The sequence below is a fragment of the Ctenopharyngodon idella genome, chromosome 14 (genome assembly GCF_019924925.1).
Source record: "Ctenopharyngodon idella isolate HZGC_01 chromosome 14, HZGC01, whole genome shotgun sequence".
Taxonomy (NCBI): Eukaryota; Metazoa; Chordata; class Actinopteri; order Cypriniformes; family Xenocyprididae; genus Ctenopharyngodon; species Ctenopharyngodon idella.
Genome location: NC_067233.1, coordinates 16,130,716 through 16,141,516, shown reverse-complemented (window position 1 = coordinate 16,141,516; position 10,801 = coordinate 16,130,716). Strand labels below are relative to the sequence as shown.

Genomic DNA, 10,801 nt, shown 5'->3' with positions numbered 1-10,801 from the left:
ATCTAGCGCTTTTCTGGGTACTCAAAGCGCTTTACATATGGAAGGGGGAATCTCCTCAACCACCACCAATGTGCAGCATCCACCTGGATGATGTGGCGGCAGCCATGTTGCGCCAGAACGCCCACCACACACACCAGCTTATTGGTGGAGAGGAGACAGTGATGAAGCCAATCAGTGTATGAGGATGATTAGGAGGCCATGATGGACAGAGGCCAGTGGGCAAATGTGGCCAGGATGTCGGGGTTACACCCCTACTCTTTTCAAAGGAACATCCTGGGATTTTTAACAACCACAGAGAGTCAGGACCTCGGTTTAACGTCTCATTCGAAGGATGGAAAAAGAAGCTTTTTCCACTATAAATAATTTTTTGTACATTGAAAAGGTTTCATTGATGTTAAAGGTTCTTCATGGAACCATCAATGCCAATAAAGAACCTTCATTTTCTTTTGATTTGTGAAATCACATTTCACATTTCAGGTTTAATGAACCAAGAAATGAACAGTACAGCAAAGAATGAAGCATTTAATGTGGTTTATAGAGTTGACACAATAATAAATTGTTCAATAATCACAAAGCAGCTTTCAACAATCATTTGACTTAGCCCTCATATCAATTTCTAGAGAAAAAGTATGCGTCTGGTAGTGCTTTTTCATTGACTGTCTTTACTGCAGACAGGAGAGAAGAAAAATGAGAGAAAACTCACGTTAGGTACTTTGAGATTAGACATTCAGACACTGAATTTAGTTTATTCTTCATATTACAATCGGGCAACCCATAGTGTGTATCATTTGTTTATATCTCACTTCATTAAGCGGGATCTGTTTGTTGTCGTCTTTGCTGTACGTATTATGTGTGCTGTGGTTCCAAGCCAACCTCCTGCAGGTCGGTTGTTTGTCCCGAAACCGGGGCTGAGTGTGCCTGTGTGCAAGCATTGAATTATTGATTACTAGAGGAGAAAAGCTTCCTCTCCATCCACTCTACCCATTTCCTGCCAGTGAAACTCATCACCATCTAGAGTAATAGGGGGAGCTGGAGGTAATCTAACCCTTCCCTCTGTGGTTACTGGTGTGTGTTTGCTCACAATGGGCTGGGAGCCGCTCCGTCCTGCACAGCTGATTGAAGGCTGACAGAAAAGGAAGTATTTTATTTATTTAGACACATACAGTGAGGCAATACTTTCAAAGCTCTTTGCAGATTTGTTAAAAGAATGTTTAAAAAATACATAAAAATGAACAGAACCAAAGTAAAATCTGATCCTAAGAGACAATGAGGTGTTCATCGTGTCATACGAAGCAAGTTCTCATTTTGAGGCAGGTTAGATAACGGCAACTAATTTTCAGAATTGAAAGTTTGTGCTCACCAAGCAATATTGTAAAATAATATTACAATTTGAAAAAACTGTTTTATATTTTAATATATTTCGGAATTTAATTTATTCCTGTGATGCAAAGCTGAACTTTCAGCATCATTACTCCAGTCTTCAGTGTCACGTGATCCTTCAGAAATCATTCTAATGCTGATTTGGTGCTCAAGAAACATTTCTTATTATTACCAATGCTGAAAACAGTTGTGCTGCTTATTATTTTTGTGCTGCTATAATTAATATTACAAACCATGATACTTTTTTTTTTTTTCAGGATTCTTTGAAAGTTCAAAATAAGTTTTCTTTAACAACAAGTCTTTACTGTCAATGCTTTAATTTAATTCTTTAATTCCTTAAACAACAACAAAATCTTACTGACCCCCAACTTTTGAAAGGTAGTGTTTATTTAAAAGTTTATAAATATAATAAGGGGGAAATGGGGCTAGTTGTCGGTTTCTCAGGGATTTATTGTTTCTCAGATTTATTTGAAAGTCAATTTCTATATGTTTTGGCTGCATTGGCCACAAGAAATTGTAAATAAAATATATATTTTTTTATATTTTATATAATATAATTGTCAGATGTTTTGGTTCATTTTAAAGATCATTTACACTGTTTTCAACTAAAAACGTAAAACCTTTTATGCGTTTTGGCGGTTAATTTACAAGACAGCGTTGTTTTGTGGGCCTGAAAACGCAAACTTGTAAAAACTGGTTTGAAAAGTGCACGTTTTTGAAAACGATGCCTATCGTCACCATTTAAGCTACAAAAACGTGAATTTGAGACGTCATGCACATGCGTATTACGTGTTCAGTGTCTTTACAAAGTGATATCGCCATCTACAGGCCTGGCATGAATAATACAGCGCTTTTAGTCGTTTACACGGATATGTGTGAACGGGATCGTTTTGACGTTGTCATCTGTACACGAAAAACACAAAATGGAATGTTCTTGATTCTGTGTCATTTATTATTAAGTGGTTGTGTTTTTCTAGTATATTCCTGTGATTCTCCTGTGTGTTTCTTGTTAGATTATTATTAAAGACAGTTTCTGTCTACTCCTGTGTCTTGCGATTCACTACTATAGCTAGCCTACACATAGCCTTATAATATAATATAATATAATATAATATAATATAATATAATATAATATAATATAATAAACCTCATATTGTTTGTTGTTGATGACAGTCCGCCTATTGAGTGCAGTGGAGTACTGCAGACCCCAGCCCACTTCTCCAGTACAGCGGTGTTTCGGTAACGACGGGCTCGCGTGTGCTGCAGGCCGGAAGAGGTAGTTGAGATCACTCGTGGCATCTGGAGATAACGGGCCGATTCCAATGCTGCGGGGGAAATAGTCCAATCTGGGACGGAAATCTCCAATGCCGTCTGGTCCTTGATGACAACAAAAGTAACACTTGATTCAAATTCGTGAACTTAGCTTCTATTTATACTATTAGGCTACTTAGGCTACTCATTATACTATTGAAATAAAGTGTCCTACTAAAATAAATTCATAAATACTTACCTGTGAACAGCATTCTCTGTCCAGACTGAGTTTCTCTATCTGCATGAGAAGGTGTGGTGACCTGTTGTACCCTCTTCATCACCCTCTATTTACTCTTGTCTTAAAACAGTTGCCAGATCTTTGAAATATCAGTAAGCGCATCTCAGTGTCTGTAAAACAAGCCCTGGGCAGGAGGTCACTCACTCACTCACTCGTGCGTCGTTGCCATGGAACGTCTCCACGGAACCTGTGTTTAGTTGGGATGCATTAAACTTATGGATTATTTATTAAAAAAAAAAAAAAAAAGGTATCCAACGCAAAAATCAGTCCACATTGATTTTCTTCAGTGCATACACAGTAACCTTCACTTACTGTATATGTATTTCTTGCCATAAACAAATTGATAATGATATGAAATAGGCCTAAATATTGGCAAAAACAATGGATAAATCATTTAAATTAATAAATAAAATTGACAATGAAAATAGCCAGATGAATAAACAAACAAACAGACTAATGCTTGATTGAATGAATAAATGAATATGTTTGAAATAGTGTATAGGCCTATATAAACTGACATCGAGAGAGAAAAAATAAACAGGTCACGGCTCAAGGGTTTAATTCCTTCAATATACCTTCAAAGCAATGTTAGTCGCTTTGGATAAAAGTGTCTACCAAATGTAGGCTATAAATAGCCTATAATGTAATGAATATTATAAATGTAATCGAAGAGTTTTGAAGTGTTTACAAAGGACTGAGTATTTGTTTGTTTAAGGAAAACTGTTTTCTCATAGTATGCTACATCAGCAGGTATTAAATATTTGATATTCAAACACCGTATTTAAACCGGTTTGCTTTTGTTGATATAATAATAAGGCTTTACTTAGTGTCAGATAACTGATTTCCAGCATCATGGATGTGTCTTGACAAAATCACATTATGAGGTTTGTTTGCTGAATTTATTTCTGAAACATCCTTGACAGAACACAAGCATCAACCCCACTAATGATGGCATCTGAAATGTTAAGGGTATAAAGGAATTGTTGATTTTTTGTTATTATTTATTATGAATCATTAACAGTACAGGATGTCTTGATTTCATGAACATAATACATGGCTGGTAGTCACATGATCAGAGGTGTTGAATTCCAAAATGTCCATCTGTGTCAAACCAGATAGGCCTACAACTTTCATATGTGGTGCATCTTATATGATCCGTTCTAATTATAATGTATTATGAAAATACTCTATTAGTCATAATAATATCATGTAAACATAAAAGTGGGAATATTTTTCCCAGTGGGAAAACACAAAGGCACTTTTTTTTAATCAGAAACAGATTCACGTTATAAAATTGAACATTTAAAAATAATGATGCATTAAATTAAACAAAATAAACTTTAAAATATACTTTCATATTTGCATTTTCATTGTCTTTCCCCCTCACTTGCCTGAAAGTGTGTGGGGTGTACGACTCAAAGCTTGTAATTCTGCCTTCAGGCAGTGGATGGCGACATAGCACTATGTGTTGTGCGCACTGAAATTGTTCTGTGGGCGCATTATTGTGCTGAATGGACTCGCCCATGAACCCTCTTGAGGCGGTCGGTCACCATGGTGGTGGCTTACAACAGCGAGCCCAGACGGCAGACCATCCGTCGCGTTTAGACACTAAAACACTATTTATAAATGCTGCCTTTGACCCTCCGCTGCTTTGCAAATGGCTTAAAATGGACAATCACCAAACGCATGGATTGCACGTTGTTTTAAGATGGAAAACTGAAGAAGATGGAATAGCGAACAGGGGACAAACGGAATGCTGAAAAATGCACTCGTCTGCGTAAAGCATAGACGTACCGCTTCCCTGCAAAAACCTTTCATTAACACAAAAGTCGCCTGTCAACTCACAGCCGAAGCTCCAGCGGCTGGAACAGGAAAAGCAGACTGGTCTTGCTTGATTGGGACGAGGGACAGTAAGAAAGATCCTGGCTTAGGCTGTGGCCTGGGGACAGGCTCTCTTCTGCAGCTGCTGCTATATAAAAACATTAGTGTACCGTTTATAAGCCACTTGTGAGATTCGCGCTGGATTATTTCACTTAATTGTTGAGTGCGATTGTTTTGAAAACCATGGCGTCCTATGTGGATAACAGTTTTCGGCAGGCGGTGATGGTGAATCCTTCAGACAGGACGCAACAGGTCAGAAGACGTTCTTTTAAATAATTGATTGAACCAATCATTCAATCAAATAAGTCTTTTAAATCATTTATTTGTGTACGAGTGGCTGTTAAATGTTACATTATGCTGCATTTCTGCAGTTACTAATATCACGTGCATGAAATGTTGTTTCTTCAGTGTTGACAATGCAACGTTTGTTAGTTTATATAGAATAATCAGCCAGTGCAATGAAATTAAATTGTATGAATTGACTTATAGGCCTATATATGTATATAATTGTCCCCAAATCATCTTATAATGCAGGCACGTGGATTTTGTCTGTTCACTGCAGTCCATTGCATAAACATGAAGGAAACGTTTGTAAACTTTACGTTTTTCACCTCTAGACAACCATTGTCAGGGCAGCTTTGCGTCGGAAACGGGTTAACAGTACCCACAGCAGTGGTTTTGTGTGATGCGACACAAAATGACGTTTCGTTATAGGTTTTAAGTGAAAATATTGACCCTGTTATGCTTTGGAAAGGCGTTGCGATGACATTTTGCTTGCTTTGTATAGTCTCCACCCTTTTACGTGGCTCAGTCGGCGACCGAAAAATTGCATTATTATTTGTTTTCAGCAGGGCTGTCGATATAAGTAAAAGTCTTTGCAATTTGTGTAATTTTCCTCTAGAAGTGTTGTAGCCTATCGTCTGTAATGATTTGGAAAAACTACGAAAAAGAATCGATACCGTCAAGTTGGTCACTTAAAGTGACAGGATGCTTTGTCAGACATAAAAGAAGCTGCACGTCTGTTTAATTTGATGTTGCCCTCATTGCCTTCGTTATAGGTTACAATAATTATCATACATATTGTGTGTGTGTGTTTTTTTATTTACCGAAAATAACCAATCAATATTTGAAGTGCATTTGAGGTCTTTGTTATACAGTGGACTGTGAACGAATGGGTGTTTGAATGAATCATTTAAGTAAACGATTCTCGGGGCTGCAGTGAATGAACGAGACGATGAGCATCTGTAATGATTTGGAGGCTCTGAGAAAAGAATCGATGTTGCTAGATTTAATTGAGCCTATGAAAAGACAACAGTAATAGCCTAAAATAAATTAAGCTTTTCAAAACCATCAGTTTTTATTGTGTATGGTCACCAGTCATTTGTACGCATTTACATTCACACACAAGGGCTGATTGATTCGTTCATTTAGTTCACGAGACGCCGAGTTCATTAAGTCCGTTCACAAATGAGACCATCCAAAAAAAAAAAAAAAAAAAGCTTCTTCACAGCCCACACTGGAATGTTATATGCTCTTGCCACAGTCTTTAAAAGCAAGTAAGCAGTCACCTCCTTCAAAACAAAAAATGAGGCAGTGCATGGAAGTAAACAAGAATGATTTGTTCACTTTAAAGATTCGTTCACAAACTAACACCACAAGTCAATACCAATTAAATAATGGCCCTGTTTACACTTACATCCTGGTATTAAGATGCATTTTGGTCGATCGGATCACTAGTCGAGGGAGACACGTACCCAAAGTGTGTCGGGCACTTGAGGTGAGAGGCTGTCAGACAGGTTAATTTGATTTAGCCCCCTATTTTTCAACTTGAATGGATTACAACAATTCCCATACAGATTATTTGTGTTTTGTTGAAAAACAACCAAATCAGGTCAATTTATGAACCCTAAAGTCCACTATTAACACACAGTCGACGTGAATATTAGCAAACCAGCAGGCCTGCTTCACACATGCATGCTGTTAATCACACAATAATCTCATAATCGCACAAGTTCCTGTTGTGTAGAAATAAAAAAAGATTGCTCATTAAGGCTTTTACATCAGATTGAGCCCCAAACTGATTGTGAAAGAGCTGATTTTGTGCACTACGGAACAATCACATCTGTTCATGCACTGAGTTGTTTGTACCTGGATTTAGGCATTACAGACAATAGAGGCACTTGAGGGTCAGTATGGTTTTCATTAGCAAATGCAATTCTGTACAGCTGCATTTCCTAGAGATTACGTGATATTCCATGTCTGTTCTCATTGAGTGATAGAGCCTTTAAATCATCCCGGGTCGCTCTCAGAGTTGGCCTTTATTCAGCAATCGCGGTACTTCGGTCTGAGTGATCAGCATGTGTGTGGGTTGGGGAATACTGACCCCTAAAATCAGAACGCACCACACCTCAAGTTCACAACTGGAATGGTCACTAGTTGTATAGGATATATATCAAGGTCCATGTGAAATGCATGATGTAATCTTGGTCAGTTTATGTGGGCTAAAAGAAGCTGTTCCGTGAAATGGGCTTTAAGACACCCTTACTGTGTAAAGACTTCTTTTTAGGGAATGACGCAGGCTATTCTAATGGAGCTTGAAGCTCATTATGGCTTGACGGCAACAACCTCAGCACTTTGCATTAACATGCTGATGGATGGTGTAGATCTTAATGGGGCAAAATGTTCCCCGGTTGGAGTGGGAGATATGGGGGAATAGTGGAGGGTATGGGCTGTACAGCCTTTGGGACACTATTTTCGCTACAGACGGGTATGCAGGGGTCAGAGTGACTATAAACAGGCTGATGGTACTTTGTGCTTTGACCTCTGTGAGTTGGTAGATCAAAGTGCAAGAGGGGACATCTCTTATTGTTCCTAAGAGGTGCATCTTGAGTATTAGGTAATTGAACAAGCTAAATATATCTCTTTGGCGTCAGAAGACAATATTTGGCTGTTTTTGTTTTTTTTTTTTTGCCCACAAAGGTATAAGAAGCTGGTCATCCTGAACTGATGGTTTCCTTCCAAGCAGCTTCCTTCCTTTCTTTCACAGTGAGAGGAAGTGCATCAGAAGGATGTCAGAGCTTGACAGAGTTTAAGAAAGCCTTTTTTCTTGTTTGTCTTAAAAAAAAATCCTTCCTTTTTTGTTCTTTACTAATGAAGCTTTGTTTTACACACATATGCCAGTCAGTGAGCTGCAGATGTCTTCTGAATTTTTAAGAGAAGTGGCATATGGATGAATCTCTCAAAATCTGGAAAGAAATTGTCTAAGTTGTCTAGCTCCTATAAAAGAAATAAGTATTCAAAATGAAAGAAAATGAAGCCTGCTTAAAAAACGTTGTTCATATTGTAATGCAAAACCTATGATGTATTATTTAATCTTTATTTATGCATAATTCAGTATTATATAATTTTTTTTTACTGCTTTATGCTGATTTAAATAAAAAGTCAATGTATTACAGTCATTTTTACAGTATACTGTATTGCAGAAATGTGAATCTTATGAATCTTAAAGGGTTAGTTCACCCAAAAATAAAAAATTGTCATTAAATTACTCGCCCTCATGTCGTTCCAAACCCGTAAGACTTTCATTCATCTTCAGAACACAAATAAAGATCTTTTTGATGAAATCTGAGAGCTTTCTGTCCTTCCAGACAGCTACGCGACTACCACTTTGACGCTTCAAAAAGTTAATAAAGAGATTGTAATCCATATGAATTAAATGGCTTAGTCCAAATTTTCTGAAGAGGCTCGATCACTTTATATGATGAACAGATTTAATTTAGGCTTTTATTCACATATAAACATTGATCAGCGAACAATAAACAAAGCTCAACTGAACCAGATTCACGCGTGAGGACAAATCTCTTGCAGAAGCTCAAACATGCTGCGTAACACACAAGAATGAACCTCATTGGTTCTCGCATGTCAAGCGAACATGCTATGTATAGCTATATTAGTAGTCTATGTTTTTGTATTATATAATTGATAGATAGCTAGATAAATAGATTTTTCTGGATTTTTGCTAGGGCTCTCAAAATGAACGTTAATAACGCGTTAACACATTCATTTTAACGGCACTAATTTTATTAATGTGCGATTAACGCAGCGTGCATTTTCTGTTTGACCCTTGGCCTAGCCCGTAGTTGGAGAAATGGAGCTGCGGCCGTAGTTCACATTGCGTCAAAGCTCTACTACTAGATATATTTATGGAGATGAGAAATAAAAACCACCCTGTACAGCTATGATCATCTGTTTGGTGGAGCTTTCGATGTTTTGTTACGGAAATAATGTAAAGATTACAGATTAAAATGTGTGATTAAATTGTGATTAATCACGAGTTAACTCATGACAATCATGTGGTTAATCGCGATTAAATATTTTAATCGATTGACAGCCCTATTTTTTATATAAAAAAGATAGTTGTCTTTGTTTTAGTCTTCTTGCCAAGTGAATTCATGTTATGAATGGCAGTCATTGCCTTGACAGAAGTGGTTGTTGGACACATACTGTACATACACAAGCGTGCATGAACAAAGAGCGGTTTCAATGACATCTCCCATCTCAGTTTACACAGGAAGAATAGACAAACCGGCTGGAGAACATAAAGAAATGATGACAACTGTTGTGTTAATACCAGAACACGTGGCACGTCTTTCTTTGTCACTGTCATTGACTTGTGAGATATTATTCTTTGTTAATGCATAGGCTGTAATAGCCCACCATTTGCTGGTTGTCAAAATGATTATAGAACTGCATTGGTCTTATTGGGCTATTTCCAGTATGAGGTCATGTGACCTTTTGGTTTCATGCCAAATGTTAAAGTTGGCCAGCTACAGGTTTCATTTGTTTATTTAAAAGCAAAAGTTGAGGAATGCCTAATGACCGAAGAGGGATTTCACTAGGATTTGGAAGTCAAATTTAATGTTGTGTTTTGTTTTTTTTAAGAGCATTCCAATCCAGTTATTGCTGGACCAACGGCATTTGACTATGTTCATCCGTTTTACTTTTGGTAGGAGAGTCTAATAAGCTCATCCAATGAAGTGGAATGCAGTATTTGAATGCACCAGTGGTCATCACATGCTTAATTTACTATCAAACAAACTTAAAAGATGCTCTTCACAAGCTACTGTTGGCCACATTACTGAGTGTTTTACCTGCTGTGCACAAGTTTTCTGCTTATGGATAAATCCAGTTATAGCTTTCTAAAATTGTACCATTCAAAGGTAAGAGTAACTTCTGCTTATGCTTCAGAGATTTTGCAGAGAAATACACTCTGAGAGACTCTGATTTATAGCTTAACAATTAGTGCTTGTGGAATATTGATATGATTTGTGGAAAAACATTCCGCTGCTTGTTTAGTTACTTTTGAACTATTAAATAATTTTGCTTTCTGGTACTTGACATTCATTGACATTTGATATTCAACAGTGTTTTGATCTGCCTGCACTGACACCATTGTATGCGAACTGAACTGAGCTGGATGAGGACATCACTGTTTACTCCAGTGCTGATATAGATAAATTAACTAAATTAATAACCATTGATTCTTACATCGGAATGAATCAATACTGAATTTACTTAAGATGGATAATGACACCATATACCAGTTATCACTGTAAAGCTGCTTTGACACAATCTGCATTGTTAAAAGCGCTATATAAATAAAGGTGACTTGACTTGACTTTCTAACTAGGGATGGGAATCAATTAAATGTATTAATTCAGATTCTAGTTGTTCAACACATTTAAAATGTATGCATTTAATAGACTCTTGTATCCAAAGAGACTTACAAAAGAGGAGCAAAAGCAATTTTGTTTGTAATATTCCATTCCATTAAAGGTGCAGTGTGTAAATTTTAGCAGCATCTAGTGATGGGGTTGCGAATTGCAATATAGAGAAGCTACGGTGGCCAACACAGGACAAATATGTAGTCTCCTGAGACAGCAGAGAGTAGCTAGTCAAGCAAACATGCTCTGTAGAGCAGTTTGTCTGTTT

The 10,801-nt window shown here is 37.2% G+C and overlaps 1 protein-coding gene across 8 annotated transcripts in view; it reads left to right on the top strand.

The window, feature by feature from the left end:
• Window positions 1–4,434: 4,434 nt before the first annotated feature.
• rapgef2b (Rap guanine nucleotide exchange factor 2b) overlaps window positions 4,435–10,801 on the top strand; it is a 120,339-nt gene continuing 113,972 nt past the window's right edge. For 6 of the 8 annotated variants that reach the window (XM_051918338.1, XM_051918341.1, XM_051918337.1 and 3 more), the window contains exon 1: window positions 4,436–5,062. In XM_051918338.1, coding sequence (XP_051774298.1) covers window positions 4,994–5,062 — 69 coding nt within the window. In that variant the 5' untranslated portion in view covers window positions 4,436–4,993. Of the gene's footprint in view, window positions 5,063–10,801 lie in introns of all 8 variants that reach the window. The other 2 variants (XM_051918343.1, XM_051918340.1) reach the window with 2 other exon arrangements.